Genomic DNA, 18,730 nt, shown 5'->3' with positions numbered 1-18,730 from the left:
TTTTCGGTTTTTTCGGTTTTCGGTTTTTTCGGTTCGGTCCATCGGTTTAGTTTGGTCCGGATCGGTTTTGAACACCCCTATTGCCAACCAAGCTTTGCGGTAACTTACAGTGTAGTTGAACCTGGTTTGAACTTCTGCAATAATAGACTTCACCTTTATCGATGGATCTGCTTCGACCAACGGCCTAATAGCAAGGTTGTGAAAACCGAACCGATCATCGAACCGGTCAAGTAACTGGTTCAATGGTTCAATAGTTCAACCGTGGTTGAACCGGTTTAGTTAAACATAGAGTGAAATTAAAAAAAATTCAATACATAATCATAGTTCATAGAATTCATATGGCATTCAAGTATTCAAGAGAGCAGAATAGAAGAAATAAAAAAATTGAACATTGCAGAATTGAAAAACCCAGAATCCATACCAATATATCAACTCATAATTCATAGTTCATAGAATTCATATGGCATTCAAGTATTCAACATAGCAGAATTGAACATTGGAGAATTGAACTAATGGAGATTGAAAAACCCAGAATTAAAAAACCCATAATTGAAGAACCCAGAATTGAAAAATCCAGAATTGAAGAACCCAGAATTGAACAAATTCAAAATTTTGAACATTGCAGAATTGAAAAACCCAGAATTCAGACCAATATATTTCATCATATGGCATTCAAGTATTCAACAGAGCAGAATTGAAGAAATCAAAAATGAAAAACAAAATTATTCAGTATTCATTATTGAACAGAGCAGAATTCAAGTATTCAAATTCAAGCTACAACAAATTTATTCACATTGATTAATATAAAAAACAAAATACAAAAAAATTAAAAAATTAAAAAACAGAAGACAGAAGAACTGAAGTCTGAGGAAGTGAGGGGAACAAAGCCAGAACCAAAAATGAAAGTTGAAAACAATGCCAGAAAGTAGAAACCCAGAACTTACCCGCGACGTGAGTGACCCACGACGTGAGTGAGCAGCGACGGTGAGTGAGCAGCGACGGTGAGTGGCCCGCGACGGTGACTGACCCGCGACGGAGAGTGCCCGCGATGGTGGATGCCCGCGATGGTGACTGGCCCGCGCGACCCCTAGCGCCGGCGTCGGTTTGGATTCACGGAGGTTGTTCTTCGATGGGGAGTGGGAGTGTTCTTACCTCTTGGCTTCTTAGTTCTTGGCGAATGAGGAGCGCTGCTGGAATCTGGAGCTTGGTGGGCGGTGGCAATGGTGGCCTTGGTGGATGAGGGGGGGAAGAAAGGGGAGGAGGCTGGAGCTTCGGGGGTTTGGTGGGTGGCTGATTGATTAGGGTTAGTTGGTTAAGGTTAGTGTGTCTGAGTCCAACTTGGCATGATCTTGTGAAATTGTGCCCATGGTGCACATGTGTTTGCCATTGTATCTTCTGATCTCCCAACAAGCTTTCTTTCGAATCAAGCCAGCTCGGATAAGCCAATCGCACCCTGCACCGTAACCCTTGCATTTCGCATAGAGTGTCTGTGGCTCAGACTCATACACAGTGTAATCAACTCCTCTAGCGATAGTGTAGCTTTTGATTGCTATAACCAACTCTCTCGAACCAAATTCCATTCCGACCCTAAATTCAATCTTCCGCCGCAGCGTTGCCTTCACCTACGACATGCGTGCTACCATCAGTCAGACAAGACAAATAAAATAAACACTACATGTAACTTAAATTAATAATCATAACATACCCATTTTCATATACTCAGAAAATTCCGGGACATACATGGCTTCGAGATCTAGAGTCCGCATAAAAGACGGAATACCGAACGGGTGCTGGCTTACAATCGCATCCGCTTCATTTTGCACCGCCGAATTGCCTGCCAAGTCTCCGTCATCGTTTTTGTCATCGACTTCATAGTTGGCTTCAAACTCCTCTTCATTGTCATTATTATCTTCTTCCCAATCTATATCCCCGAGCTCATCAACATTAACCTCTTCGCCCACCACGCCCAACCCCAACTGCTGTTCGAACTCAACATACAGCTCTATCATCGGCACATGAAATCGGGTTTGTTGATAAATATAACAGCTGTTGCATACTGGCATCGTCAGTGATGTGCATCATTCGAAAGTGTATCAGCCCACCAAATACTTGTACAGGATTTCTGTATAAAATGTTGCTCACCCTTTTCGAAACATGGCTTTCAATGTTATTACAAAGACCATTTTGCAAATTCACAAAACTCATGGTAGATGGAATAGCAAATGACAACGAACATTCACAAACAAAAACGGACATTCACAAACAAAAGTCACTCTTTCATGTGTGTTTGGTATAATCTCACCTTTATAATACACTCGTAAATTTGCAATATTTTTCATAAGTTCAACCTCACATAATTCGACTTTTTTGACACACCTAACTGCCAGAAAAATTAAGAACTACGACATATGTGCAAAAAAGAAGAATAGAATAAGTGGAAGTAGAGTGAGACAAGTTGAATGAGAATCTTGCTTCGTATTTATTGGTAGAACTTTTGATTAAAATATATTTTTTAAACAAAACGCAACTTGCGTTTTCAGCTTTCCAAAAAAAAAACTGACATTTCATAAAACGCAACCTGCATTTTGCATCTTCCAAAAAAATATGACAAAAAAGTAAAACACAAGCTACATTTTGTGGTTTCAAAAAAAAAATCAAAATTCTGCCAATCACTAAACGCAGGCTGCGTTTGACCTAAAACAAAATAAAAAAAATTGAAAACCATGCAAAAAAAACAAAACGCAGGCTGCGTTTGTTTTGTTTCTTGAACAAAAAAAAAGAGAAAATGAGCCAAAAGTAAAACGTAGCTTACGTTTTAAGCCTGACACCATAGTAGAAAAAAATTTGTCCATATGTCTATTTCATTGAACAACATCAATATTTGTTCCATAACAAAAAAAATGAGCCAAAAAAACAACGAAATATAGTGTTTCAGGTACAAACACGTAGCTTGATACTAATTTGTCCGCTAGTGATGGAAAACGACTAAATTAGCCTTGGTTGCGAATGTAATATATCGCAACTGATCTGCTTAGAAACAAATTTACTGGGTCGTGGCTTAGAAAGGGTTTAGTTAAAAAGTCGTGCGGCGTACTCTGTTTTGTTCAAAAGCAATAAAATGGTGCTTTTTGTCCTATAAATTTATGGTGGCAGAATTATGCCTGCAGTGGTGAAAATTGACGGTGGTTGGGGTGTAAATTCTGGGGCTGGAGCAGTATATTAAGGGGTTACTAGGAGTAATAATTTTACGCTACTTTATTACTCCACTGCCGCTTAGCTTCTTCGTAAATAACCATCTCTAATTCTCTTTCTAACATCTAACCTGCAAAATTATAACATGATATTTTAGAGTTAATAGTCAAAATCGTCCCTGAAAGATACCTGATCTCCATTTTGGTCCTCGAAAGATAAAATTAATCAAAATCGTCCTCGAAAGATACATGACTTCGTCACGTTAGTCCTTCCGTCAGTTGGACGATGACGTGTGACGTTAAGTGCCACATGGCATGATGACGTGTCACGCCACGTGGCAGTCACTTGACATGTAAAAAAGTTTTTTATAATCAAAATAGTCCTTGAAAGTCCAGATGTAAGTCATTTTCATCCCTCAAATTTTAAAAATTAGTCAAACTAGTCCTTAATAGAATCCTTTTAAGAAGAATATTCATATGCTTGTCCAAAAGTAGTGTTGAGAGAAATTCCTACTTAAGACACCATATTATATCCCTAGAAATTAGTCAACCCTTCATTGTTTGTCAGGTTCCGGACATTTCAAGAAAAATTAAAGAATATTTAGTAATGCTTCACCTGATGAGCTTTCATTTAAATTTCAAATTTACATATCATATATTATTCATATATGCAAAAAGAAAAATGTAACTGTAAAAAATGGAGTCAGCGATGAATGCACAATACACAAGAAGTAACAAGTTCCAGGGTGATATTTTACAAAGAAACTAATCAGCAAAGGCTAAAGTACACAGAAACTTGATATCTGTAATGGGATTCCTAACCTAAATATGTGAAATGTTGCTTTTTATTTTAGCTGAGGTGCTATCTGAGATATCCTTTCTGAAGAATTACCATGTGTTCATAACACGCAGCTGAAGAAAAGAAAGTAATCCTAAAGATCTATTTTGTATTTAAACTTTATTCCAATAATATACAATATATAGATAGTAGATCAGATGTAAATACCTTTAGACACTTTAGTAAAAATTGCTTTCTCCTTCGATGGTACGAAGGCGCTATGCGTATCCACACCGAGACCAACCTTTGTTGTCAACTCCTTGACCAATGGACATCTGATCTAAATTGAGAAACCTCTTGCAACTCTTTGCACGCCATAAAATTCTTCTCCAAAAATTAGGCTCACATACGTTTATGTGTGTAGAGGTAAAGGAATAAAACTCTTGTTATTCTCTCGTGACTTTCCTGTACTCTTGACGTACATATATATAGTACGAGATTTGTTACTGATTTTAAATTTGATTCTCAATTCAAATTTAAATTATATCTTGAAATTTCAAATCTGAATCATTCAAATTTTATGTGTCATATCATAACAATTTAAAACATAATCGATTTGGATCTCATCCAAATTTATAATTCAAATTCAGAAATAGAATAACTAATTATTCTCAAATATCATATTATTATATATTCTTGGTGCTAGCAAAAATATAATAATATTCCATCTGAATTAATATATTATTTATTTGATCAAATCAAAATAATAATTAAATAATTTTACAGCAAAGATTAAAACACTCGTTAGTGTGTGACCCTATAGGTTCAATACTAAGCGGGTAGTAAATTAGTCATACTAAATTTACTAATCAAGGTTGGCATCTAGCAACACTCCTCAACGACCTGATAGTATGAAGTAATATAATTTTTACTAAGAACCTTAGAAGAACAAAGTAATTCCTTCCATCTTTCCAGCTCTTGGTTAACCCTTAGAGTATGGTTTAATTGTCAAACTCTAACTTGTTACCATTATTATAATGAATTGTGAATGACCTAAGAAACTCATTTCTTCATTCATTCAATCCCCTTGGCCAAGGTTTTATTCATCTTAGTCATTATAATCATAGAGCTCAAACTCTTTACCAAGAGTTGACGGATTCCTTATTGACTAATCATTAATTCTACAAGTATTTAAATCATACCCAATATCCATTCAACTAGCACCCTAGGGTATTAGGTGTCCGGAATCAAAGTATAATAAATACATTGTTAATTACTATGATAGTCGCAGGTCAAAGGAAACTCTATTACTATGTTCATCTTGAGAATATCCTATTGACAATATACGGTAATTATAATCATTAGAAATTCTCAGAGTGAGTCAGTTCAATGGTCATATCTCTATATGCACCATATATATATATATATATATATATATATATATATATATATATATATATATATATATATTGATCTTTTCGGATTATTAATGTTCTTTTTAACAATCCTATTGACCAAGAACAATTTTGATTAAATTATAAAAGATGTATCTCTCAATATTATTATCACTATCACAATGATAAATCTCTAAATTTAATCAAGGACCTTATTATATTAACATTTTAATATAATAACAATAACAAATTATTTGACACGTGATTGATTGGATTGTGGTCATACTACTTATTCCCAACACTTTCATCTTCTAAGAGTGCATAAGGATCCACATATTGGGGAGGTGATAGTGATATCTTGCTTGCATCATGGACAAAGGTTGGTCCAAAATACTGCAACACAGTACACACCAAACCATCAAATCCTACTCTCTAAAAGATTATATGCATCAGCATTCAATATTACAAAATTATAGGTTAGTGTAAGACCAACATGTCATAACTAACCAGTCAATGGCTGAAAGAGAAATCATAATGGCCAAGATAATATATGCATTAATGAACATGCAAATAGCTACATAAAAAAGTCATGCAGAAGTTGAAAGAAAAAGATCTTACCAAGTAAAGAGCTAAAAAGAATGCGACGGTTATGAGGATCAACGGTCCGAATCCCAAGAAAAATGTTCCTCCAAGTGACAGCAGAAGTTTAGCGCGAGGGACCAATCCCTGAAATGGATAATACATAAGTCATTATTAAACACCAATGGTACGGAGGTTAGGATATCATTAATGACCAAAAATAATGGGTGCTACTCCAACTCTCTCCCTTATATCTTTTACATAATGCTACTCTCTCCCAAAATTTGTGAGCACCAAAATCTCTGTTTTAATCGATTAGGATTATTAGTTGTGAAAGACGGCTAGAAGTATCTGTGAAATTTTGTTGCTTGTTGTGCTGAAATAGATATATACGGCTGAATTTTTGTATCATTTTTAATAAACATGTATGAATTGAGATTCAAAAAGTGTAGTTGGGAAGAAGGAAGAGTAGCATTGATATTGGTGGTGTTGTGACCAACCAATTGGTCACACATGCAGGTTGGAGGGCTGCCAAATGCAGGTTGTGTTTTACCTGTGCACCCTGCCAAACGCATGTTGCATTTTGGAGCTTCGAGGGGATGGTCAAACGTGCAGAACATGTTGGCATGCAGGGGCAGGGACACGTTTCGAAGCTTCATTCTCCTCCCATGCCAAACGCAAGCTGCGTTTTGCAGTGCATGCAACTTTTTTAATTTCAGCTCAGTCAAAATGTAACTTGCGTTTTGCAGGTTACTGACTTTAGCAGTTCCACATTTGTAGATTACACACCATGACACAATATAGTTGCACATCACCTTTTTAACTTCCATAAATAAATTAATTTCTGCCAGAACAAAATTTGTGATAATTTTACATAATGACTTATGTAACCTGCAAAAAATAATGACTTTACATAATGTCATTAGTAGAATTATATCTTTTACTAATGATATCCTAAAAACCATTTTTAGTACTCCTAAAAACCTTTATCCATTTTCGAGTTTTCTTTCATTTTCGCGTTTTGGGTATGGAGTGTTGAGATTTTTGTGATTTTGATGTAATAGGAGAAGTTCTAGCATGGATTGTAGTTAGCTTCCACACAAGTTTTGAACGAGATAAGGTAAATTGACATTTTTCTCCTTGAAACCCCCAATTTATATGAGCCTTAAGTTGAGATTTTGATGAAATTGGATTTAATAGAGTAAATTGAGTGCTTGGCATTGGATTGTTGCGAAATTGAATGCTTGGGCTGTTTGCGGAGCACTTGGTGGAGGCTTAGTGTCGTTGATTGAGGTTTTGGTGTGATCGAGAAGAGAATTCAAGTGTTGAAAAACTGCCGTCAATAAGGTACAGGTCTTGATTTCGGGTAGACATTATGTAAAATTATGTGAAAGGGAGTAAGTTTGTGAGCACGAAACTTCTCTTAACTGATTTAAACTCTTAACTTTTAATTTGGTGTTTAATATTGTGACCATATTAAACACCTTCTTCACTGATTCTTATCCGCGGTCATAATTGAAGAACCCAGAATTGAAAAATCCAGAATTGAAGAACCCAGAATTGAACAAATTCAAATTTTTGAACATTGCAGAATTGAAAAACCCAGAATTCAGACCAATATATTTCATCATATGGCATTCAAGTATTCAACAGAGCAGAATTGAAGAAATCAAAAAATGAAAAACAAAATTATTCAAGTATTCATTATTGAACAGAGCAGAATTCAAGTATTCAAATTCAAGCTACAACAAATTTATTCACATTTGATTAATCATATAAAAAACAAAATACAAAAAATTAAAAAAATTAAAAAAACAAGAAGAACAGAAGAACTGAAGTCTGAGGAAGTGAGGAACACAAAGCCAGAACCAAAAATGAAAAGTTGAAAACAATGCCAGAAAGTAGAAACCCAGAACTTACCCGCGACGTGAGTGACCCACGACGTGAGTGAGCAGCGACGGTGAGTGAGCAGCGACGGTGAGTGGCCCGCGACGGTGACTGACCCGCGACGGAGAGTGCCCGCGATGGTGAGTGCCCGCGATGGTGACTGGCCCGCGCGACCCCTAGCGCCGGCGTCGGTTTGGATTCACGGAGGTTGTTCTTCGATGGGGAGTGGGAGTGTTCTTACCTCTTGGCTTCTTAGTTCTTGGCGAATGAGGAGCGCTGCTGGAATCTGGAGCTTGGTGGGCGGTGGCAATGGTGGCCTTGGTGGATGAGGGGGGAAGAAAGGGGAGGAGGCTGGGAGCTTCGGGGGTTTGGTGGGTGGCTGATTGATTAGGGTTAGGTTGGTTAAGGTTAGTGGTTAACGCGTTCCCCTTTTTAAAAAAAAAAAAAATAGCCAAAACGACGTCGTTTGGCTTCTGAATTTCCAAACCATTGAACCGCAAAAAACCGGACGGTTCTTCCAGTTTGCCGGTTAACCACCGGTTCGACCGGTTTTTTCCCCGGTTCTTTGCCATTCGGTTTTGGAGGTTACCCAGACCGGCTAGGTAACCGGTTCCCAGTTTTTCCGGTTGAACCGGTCGGTCCGGTCCGGTTTTCAGAACCATGCCTAATAGTCTCTGCAATTGTGTCTGAGTCCAACTTGGCATGATCTTGTGAAATTGTGCCCATGGTGCACATGTGTTTGCCATTGTATCTTCTGATCTCCCAACAAGCTTTCTTTCGAATCAAGCCAGCTCGGATAAGCCAATCGCACCCTGCACCGTAACCCTTGCATTTCGCATAGAGTGTCTGTGGCTCAGACTCATACACAGTGTAATCAACTCCTCTAGCGATAGTGTAGCTTTTGATTGCAGATATAACCAACTCTCTCGAACCAAATTCCATTCCGACCCTAAATTCAATATCTTCCGCCGCAGCGTTGCCTTCACCTACGACATGCGTGCTACCATCAGTCAGACAAGACAAATAAAATAAACACTACATGTAACTTAAATTAATAATCATAACATACCCATTTTCATATACTCAGAAAATTCCGGGACATACATGGCTTCGAGATCTAGAGTCCGCATAAAAGACGGAATACCGAACGGGTGCTGGCTTACAATCGCATCCGCTTCATTTTGCATCGCCGAATTGCCTGCCAAGTCTCCGTCATCGTTTTCGTCATCGACTTCATAGTTGGCTTCAAACTCCTCTTCATTGTCATTATTATCTTCTTCCCAATCTATATCCCCGAGCTCATCAACATTAACCTCTTCGCCCACCACGCCCAACCCCAACTGCTGTTCGAACTCAACATACAGCTCTATCATCGGCACATGAAATCGGGTTTGTTGATAAATATATAACAGCTGTTGCATACTGGCATCGTCAGTGATGGGCATCATTCGAAAGTGTATCAGCCCACCAAATACTTGTACAGGATTTCTGTATAAAATGTTGCTCACCCTTTTCGAAACATGGCTTTCAATGTTATTACAAAGACCATTTTGCAAATTCACAAAACTCATGGTAGATGGAATAGCAAATGACAACGAACATTCACAAACAAAAACGGACATTCACAAACAAAAGTCACTCTTTCATGTGTGTTTGGTATAATCTCACCTTTATAATACACTCGTAAATTTGCAATATTTTTCATAAGTTCAACCTCACATAATTCGACTTTTTTGACACACCTAACTGCCAGAAAAATTAAGAACTACGACATATGTGCAAAAAAGAAGAATAGAATAAGTGGAAGTAGAGTGAGACAAGTTGAATGAGAATCTTGCTTCGTATTTATTGGTAGAACTTTTGATTAAAATATATTTTTTAAACAAAACGCAACTTGCGTTTTCAGCTTTCCAAAAAAAAAACTGACATTTCATAAAACGCAACCTGCATTTTGCATCTTCCAAAAAAATATGACAAAAAAGTAAAACACAAGCTACATTTTGTGGTTTCAAAAAAAAAATCAAAATTCTGCCAATCACTAAACGCAGGCTGCGTTTGACCTAAAACAAAATAAAAAAAATTGAAAACCATGCAAAAAAAACAAAACGCAGGCTGCGTTTGTTTTGTTTCTTGAACAAAAAAAAAGAGAAAATGAGCCAAAAGTAAAACGTAGCTTACGTTTTAAGCCTGACACCATAGTAGAAAAAAATTTGTCCATATGTCTATTTCATTGAACAACATCAATATTTGTTCCATAACAAAAAAAATGAGCCAAAAAAACAACGAAATATAGTGTTTCAGGTACAAACACGTAGCTTGATACTAATTTGTCCGCTAGTGATGGAAAACGACTAAATTAGCCTTGGTTGCGAATGTAATATATCGCAACTGATCTGCTTAGAAACAAATTTACTGGGTCGTGGCTTAGAAAGGGTTTAGTTAAAAAGTCGTGCGGCGTACTCTGTTTTGTTCAAAAGCAATAAAATGGTGCTTTTTGTCCTATAAATTTATGGTGGCAGAATTATGCCTGCAGTGGTGAAAATTGACGGTGGTTGGGGTGTAAATTCTGGGGCTGGAGCAGTATATTAAGGGGTTACTAGGAGTAATAATTTTACGCTACTTTATTACTCCACTGCCGCTTAGCTTCTTCGTAAATAACCATCTCTAATTCTCTTTCTAACATCTAACCTGCAAAATTATAACATGATATTTTAGAGTTAATAGTCAAAATCGTCCCTGAAAGATACCTGATCTCCATTTTGGTCCTCGAAAGATAAAATTAATCAAAATCGTCCTCGAAAGATACATGACTTCGTCACGTTAGTCCTTCCGTCAGTTGGACGATGACGTGTGACGTTAAGTGCCACATGGCATGATGACGTGTCACGCCACGTGGCAGTCACTTGACATGTAAAAAAGTTTTTTATAATCAAAATAGTCCTTGAAAGTCCAGATGTAAGTCATTTTCATCCCTCAAATTTTAAAAATTAGTCAAACTAGTCCTTAATAGAATCCTTTTAAGAAGAATATTCATATGCTTGTCCAAAAAGTAGTGTTGAGAGAAATTCCTACTTAAGACACCATATTATATCCCTAGAAATTAGTCAACCCTTCATTGTTTGTCAGGTTCCGGACATTTCAAGAAAAATTAAAGAATATTTAGTAATGCTTCACCTGATGAGCTTTCATTTAAATTTCAAATTTACATATCATATATTATTCATATATGCAAAAAGAAAAATGTAACTGTAAAAAATGGAGTCAGCGATGAATGCACAATACACAAGAAGTAACAAGTTCCAGGGTGATATTTTACAAAGAAACTAATAAGCAAAGGCTAAAGTACACAGAAACTTGATATCTGTAATGGGATTCCTAACCTAAATATGTGAAATGTTGCTTTTTATTTTAGCTGAGGTGCTATCTGAGATATCCTTTCTGAAGAATTACCATGTGTTCATAACACGCAGCTGAAGAAAAGAAAGTAATCCTAAAGATCTATTTTGTGTTTAAACTTTATTCCAATAATATACAATATATAGATAGTAGATCAGATGTAAATACCTTTAGACACTTTAGTAAAAATTGCTTTCTCCTTCGATGGTACGAAGGCGCTATGCGTATCCACACCGAGACCAACCTTTGTTGTCAACTCCTTGACCAATGGACATCTGATCTAAATTGAGAAACCTCTTGCAACTCTTTGCACGCCATAAAATTCTTCTCCAAAAATTAGGCTCACATACGTTTATGTGTGTAGAGGTAAAGGAATAAAACTCTTGTTATTCTCTCGTGACTTTCCTGTACTCTTGACGTACATATATATAGTACGAGATTTGTTACTGATTTTAAATTTGATTCTCAATTCAAATTTAAATTATATCTTGAAATTTCAAATCTGAATCATTCAAATTTTATGTGTCATATCATAACAATTTAAAACATAATCGATTTGGATCTCATCCAAATTTATAATTCAAATTCAGAAATAGAATAACTAATTATTCTCAAATATCATATTATTATTATATTCTTGGTGCTAGCAAAAAATATAATAATATTCCATCTGAATTAATATAATTATTTATTTGATCAAATCAAAATAATAATTAAATAATTTTACAGCAAAGATTAAAACACTCGTTAGTGTGTGACCCTATAGGTTCAATACTAAGCGGGTAGTAAATTAGTCATACTAAATTTACTAATCAAGGTTGGCATCTAGCAACACTCCTCAACGACCTGATAGTATGAAGTAATATAATTTTTACTAAGAACCTTAGAAGAACAAAGTAATTCCTTCCATCTTTCCAGCTCTTGGTTAACCCTTAGAGTATGGTTTAATTGTCAAACTCTAACTTGTTACCATTATTATAATGAATTGTGAATGACCTAAGAAACTCATTTCTTCATTCATTCAATCCCCTTGGCCAAGGTTTTATTCATCTTAGTCATTATAATCATAGAGCTCAAACTCTTTACCAAGAGTTGACGGATTCCTTATTGACTAATCATTAATTCTACAAGTATTTAAATCATACCCAATATCCATTCAACTAGCACCCTAGGGTATTAGGTGTCCGGAATCAAAGTATAATAAATACATTGTTAATTACTATGATAGTCGCAGGTCAAAGGAAACTCTATTACTATGTTCATCTTGAGAATATCCTATTGACAAATATACGGTAATTATAATCATTAGAAATTCTCAGAGTGAGTCAGTTCAATGGTCATATCTCTATATGCACCATATATATATATATATATATATATATATATATATTGATCTTTTCGGATTATTAATGTTCTTTTTAACAATCCTATTGACCAAGAACAATTTTGATTAAATTATAAAAGATTTATCTCTCAATATTATTATCACTATCACAATGATAAATCTCTAAATTTAATCAAGGACCTTATTATATTAACATTTTAATATAATAACAATAACAAATTATTTGACACGTGATTGATTGGATTGTGGTCATACTACTTATTCCCAACACTTTCATCTTCTAAGAGTGCATAAGGATCCACATATTGGGGAGGTGATAGTGATATCTTGCTTGCATCATGGACAAAGGTTGGTCCAAAATACTGCAACATAGTACACACCAAACCATCAAATCCTACTCTCTAAAAGATTATATGCATCAGCATTCAATATTACAAAATTATAGGTTAGTGTAAGACCAACATGTCATAACTAACCAGTCAATGGCTGAAAGAGAAATCATAATGGCCAAGATAATATATGCATTAATGAACATGCAAATAGCTACATAAAAAAGTCATGCAGAAGTTGAAAGAAAAAGATCTTACCAAGTAAAGAGCTAAAAAGAATGCGACGGTTATGAGGATCAACGGTCCGAATCCCAAGAAAAATGTTCCTCCAAGTGACAGCAGAAGTTTAGCGCGAGGGACCAATCCCTGAAATGGATAATACATAAGTCATTATTGTATTTCAGCACAGAAAATGACATCACAATTGTATATAAAAATCTAAGCTCACTAATGTCACTCATACATGAAACTGGACCTATTTCTATTCTAGATGACATTTGCAAGATGAAAGAGTGTGAAATTGATTCAGGTATGATGTTGAAACTGCAGCCTTGTTGCCATGTTAAAGTTATAAACGAGTTTCTGTATTCCTCTTCCCCTATTCATAATTTGTTCTCTTGTTTCTTGTTACTCATTAAAAACGTCCCAACAACAAAATTGAAATACTATTTTCTTTAAAAAATGAGACACCCTTGGTGCAGTGCAAACAATGGAACACATGACCGACAAATATAAACTAACTACTGGCAAACAATGAAATCATTACAGCAAAATCTCAGATCTATATTTAATATGGTATTGAAGAACGATAAATGTTAACAATGAATCAACCTCAAGACCTTCACTGTTCAACGCCATGGATCGCTCCCTCTGATTTTCTAGACTCCTCTCTACATTGGTTGAGACAACATTTCTCCTCGGGAGACCTCTATCTTGTTCATTCACAACCACCTCTTCGTCAACTCCAGAGTTGCCCTGCTTGTAATCCTCAAGCAATGATGTAGGAGTCATGCCCCTCCTCTTCAATTCTTTCATAAACAACGATTCCGGAGGTTTTTCTCCTGAAAATTCAGTATGAATAGCAGCATTAGCCATTAAAAGGTGAAGTTAAAAGATTGAACTCTGAGTTGAAACACTACTACACAATAATATCTACTCATTCAATCAATCCAAATCAATACACCATTACATTTCAACAAGATTTTATCTACTTACAAGTACAAATCAAACAGCAAATGCTCGCATTAATCACAACTATCACAAACATGAAAATTACTAGCAGTTTCAAATATCTAACTTCAGCTTCTAAGCTACCCAATCTCCATGCCTCATTCACCCTCCATTCATCATACTCACTTTCAACCTGCAATTCAGTTCTGGAATCTTCCTTAGCACCACCTTCAACCACTGCTTCACAGTCATCAGCATCAACCCACTTAAAGTAATTACAGTGACTGTCCTTCTGCAAATTCAAAAATCAGAGAAGAATACAATGAATCACACCCAATAACGCAGAAGAAGATGGAAAAACTTCAACATTTTCAAAACAACTTACCCGGTACCTTGAACATGCATAAAATAATTTGTCTGATTCTCTACTGTTCCAGATTTTTTATCACAGCCTTCAACCCGCATAAACATGCTTCCTCATGAGTCTTCCTCCTCATTCGCATTGAAGCACTAGAACCGTTACTCTCGTGCGACCAAAGAGATACCCCACCACTACGATATCCATTTCCCGTCTCCATCCTCCCAGCGACCCAACAATTCCAGAATGTGACTTATTTATCATCACATTTAGGATTAGGGTTCATCATTTGAGGGATTGATTTGATTTCTTTAAACGAATTTACCTTGTTAGCAACCTCATTGTACACGTAGGCCTCAGCCACCCAGGCACTTAACGGCACATGTCACCCAACGTTAGCCAGTTCAACGGACGAATTGACGGAAGGACTAACGTGGTCATGTCCGTCATCTTTCGGGGACGATTTTGATTAATTTTATCATTCGAAGACTCATACGAAGAACGAGATATCTTTCAGGGATAATTTTAAATATTAACTCGATATTTTAAAAGCCCCAATAAAATAGAATGAACGTAATCTCAAAAAACATTATGTCATTGGAAAAGCATCACTCCATGTCTCCGACCCTCCCAACAATGCCAACACGCTACTACCTGAAGCATAGAATTAAATTTTCCTAATTCTTCCATTAACTGGCGTGTCTAATTGTGGGTATCTAATTATCTATCACACACATACCTACCCTCAACGAAACTTCCTATTTTGAACTTCCTCTACAGCATATCATTTCACAAAGAAAAAGTATACAGACAATAGAGTATCTGCACAACGTGTATAATAGAGATTTAGGGATATTCAATTCAGTAGGATATCAGATATTTATTATCTTTGGTATCCAGATGATTATTCTAGATAGTATAATTGAAAAATTAGTAGTATTTTATCCTAAATATTTATTTTTTAACTCATATTGGACCAAATAAATAACTCATTATATACATTATACAAATATTCAATTGCTCCCTAATAGGATTCTTTCACAAAACTAAATAACATTTTTCTAGCAACACACATCTCTACCACCTCTACATGTATATCGAAATCTTTTATCTTTAGATACACTGTAGCCTCAGGTATAGCTTCACATACATTGAAGCATTTTAATTTTTAAGTTCAAACATTATTGTTAGATTTCGAAAAACAAATATTTCACTTTATTTTCTTTTTTCCGTTCTTTTTTTGGTTTCTATCTACTCATATTTTCATATTCGATAACAAAATAATCATCGACTTTCACTATAAACATTAAATAAATCAATGTTAAACAAATTCTTTCGTCTTTAAATTCTTATAATATTTATTTAATAGCGTGGTGAAGACTTCTAAACTTTTTTTTTCTCTATAACTAATATTATGGTATTGTGTATTTCGAAATTGAAATAAATTATGTTAGTGTAAATTCTGTTATATATATATATATATATATATATATATATATATATATATATTACAATATTCATTCTTTATTTAATTTCCTCAAGCTTAGTTATTTTGTGGATTTTTATTTCTTAAGTTTTATGCTCCCGCCATAAGCTAAAGTAATATAACACAACATTTTTTATGCTAGAAAGGCTTATTTTACATATTTTTAATTAATATCATTAACTTAATTCACATGACGAATTTACTTTAAAGATTGTGGAGGCAAGTATTTCTACTAATATTTTTAAAAAATATATGAAAGTATATATATATATATATATATATATATATATATATATATATATATATATCTTCATTGAAAAATTATATTTATCCTCATATTAAAAAAAATATTTATTAAATTTTTTGTCCAAATATTTTAAAAATTTTGCTAAGCTATGCTAAGGAAACTTTTAAAAACACCAACAAAAGAAAGGTTTGACAAAAAATTATTGAAATTTTTTATATTTTTAATTAATGTATTAAATATATTAAAATTTTAAAAATATTTTATTATTATTCTCTTAACATATTTTCTTAAAGTACAAGTTAGCTAACTTTTTATTATTATTATAATATATATATATATATATATTAATTTTTAAAATTACATTTTGATATAAATAAATTTATACGTGCATTTAATTACGTAATATTATGTCATAAAAAATAACTACCTTTTACATTAATCATATGAATGATCATCTAAATAAATAGACAATTGAACAACTATATAAAATATTTTACTGTCAGTACATCAAAATTAAACTTTAATTTAATTTATATCTAAATAAAAGTATAAGATAAAAATATATATTAAATCAATTTGATAAAAAACAAAATATTACTGTAGTATTATAAATTAATGATTAGTTAAAATTTATATCTTTAAATTTTTTTTACTCAACTTTATTATTATTATTTATTTAATTTATAAAAATTTAACTTAATAACTACGTTATTACTTATTAATATATCAATATTGATAATAAATAAATAAATAATTATTTAATATTTTTATGTTATTTATTTCTATATATTTTAACATATTTATACAATTTTTTATTATTTTTATATGCTACATATTTACTCTCACGATTTAAAATTTGTGGATCCCCTAAAATTAAACTTTTTGAAAAAAATTATTACTTAAACTCATTCTAAAAAATTAGGCCACTCAATAAAAATAATTTTCGTCAGCCTAATTTAGATCCCTTCTTCATAGAACAATCAAACTAAGCCAAGAAATGATAACCAAAAAGGGAAAACAGAAAAAAGCCTAGCAATAGATCAGCTTGGCTCGCCTTCATCTCAGTTAAACTAAATTTTACGTCTGTGGAGATCCACCTTTGGTCCAAGCTGGACACAAAAGACATCTACTAACCTATTATACATGACAACTTCTCAACCGGTTGCAAGTCTGTCATAAATCTTATTTTTTGGTGTCCACTTAAACCAACGTCACATCAATTAGGGATGTAAATAGGGCGGGGCAGGGGCGGGGGATGCCTCCCTGCTTCCCGTCCCCGCCCTCAGATTTTGTCTCCGTTCCCGCCCCAATCCCCACCATGGGGAGATAATTGCCCCCATCTCCATTTCCCGCGTTCCCCGTGTTTTTCGCGGGTCCCCATTCCCCATCTCTTTATGTTGAATATTTATATGAAAATTACAATAAAAAATTTTAAAAAATATAAAAAAATGACAAAACATTATTACATACATATCTTATCCAAGATTACAACTTACAAATCAAGAAATATAAAATAAGAAATCATAATCCATAAAACGAAATTTTAAAATACAACTTCCATTCTTAAAAAAAGCCATAAAATAAAGTCTTCAACTTCCAACAAACAACTCCATGTTCTCTGTTAAAATACAACACAAATATGAATATGTTAACATACATCATAAACAAGAATATCATATATTTAATATGAATTTGACATAATAAAAAAATAATTATCTAAACTCCTAAATTCCCATATCCATCACATAGTCCCAAGGAATTGGAATTTTCGACCCTGATTTATCTATATTATATCAACCAACAATTTACAAGAGTTAAATTTAACATGAAATTGAACTTTAATACGAAATAAAATTTGAGTTATTAGTACTTTTACCTGAAGAGTGTATCCAGTGTTGAGTGCAAATTAACGCCTCAACAAGTTCACAATCCAATTTATTGCGATGTGGATGTATAACTCGACCACCGGTGCTAAAAGCAGACTCTGAGGCAACAGTAGAAATAGGAATGGCTAAAAAATCTCTTGCAATCTTTTGTAAAGTTGGATATTTCACTCCAATATTTTTCCAGTAGCCCAAAATGTCAAAATTTTCCAAATTTGTTTTATCTACCATAACACTCTCTTCCAAATAGAAATCCAACTCAGTTTTTGCAGCGCAGTTTTCAGATGTATCTTCCACAAATTGCAAGTAGATAGAGTTAAATTTTCTCTTTGAAGATCCTTCATCATGTCCAACATCCAAAGTAGAAGCTGAATTATCATCATTTGTTACTCTTCTTTTAACCCTAGCCTTAAGTTGATATTCACATACTAATTCTTCCATCATTTTCTTCAGTTTGCTCAGATGATTCTCACTTTGAGATCCATATATTTTAGGGAAAAAAATTTCAATAACTTCATCTTATACCTAGGGTCTAAGATAGCTCCCACAGGCATGACTTTATTAATTTGATCCCAATACTTTTCAAACTTACTAATCATATTTGTTGCCATTCTATGAACTATCTCATTTGAACTACACAACCACTCATTCAATGTCAATCTCATTTCACACACCTTGGGAAAGTAC

At 34.1% G+C, this 18,730-nt stretch overlaps 1 protein-coding gene across 1 annotated transcript; it reads right to left on the bottom strand.

The window, feature by feature from the left end:
• Nucleotides 1–11,232: 11,232 nt before the first annotated feature.
• On the bottom strand, nt 11,233–13,958 carry LOC130933948 (uncharacterized). The gene is made up of 4 exons (XM_057863544.1): nt 13,731–13,958; nt 13,158–13,265; nt 12,842–12,932; nt 11,233–11,267 (listed from the first exon to the last, which is right to left on the bottom strand). Exons 1-4 carry the CDS (start codon nt 13,932–13,934, stop codon nt 11,233–11,235), a joined length of 438 nt encoding a protein of 145 aa, XP_057719527.1. The 5' UTR covers nt 13,935–13,958.
• Between the last annotated feature and the right edge of the window lie 4,772 nt (nt 13,959–18,730).

This window comes from Arachis stenosperma, chromosome 1, assembly GCF_014773155.1.
Source record: "Arachis stenosperma cultivar V10309 chromosome 1, arast.V10309.gnm1.PFL2, whole genome shotgun sequence".
Lineage (NCBI taxonomy): Eukaryota > Viridiplantae > Streptophyta > Magnoliopsida > Fabales > Fabaceae > Arachis > Arachis stenosperma.
Note: the sequence above shows the minus strand (reverse complement) of the source record. Positions and strands in the feature narration are given on the sequence as shown.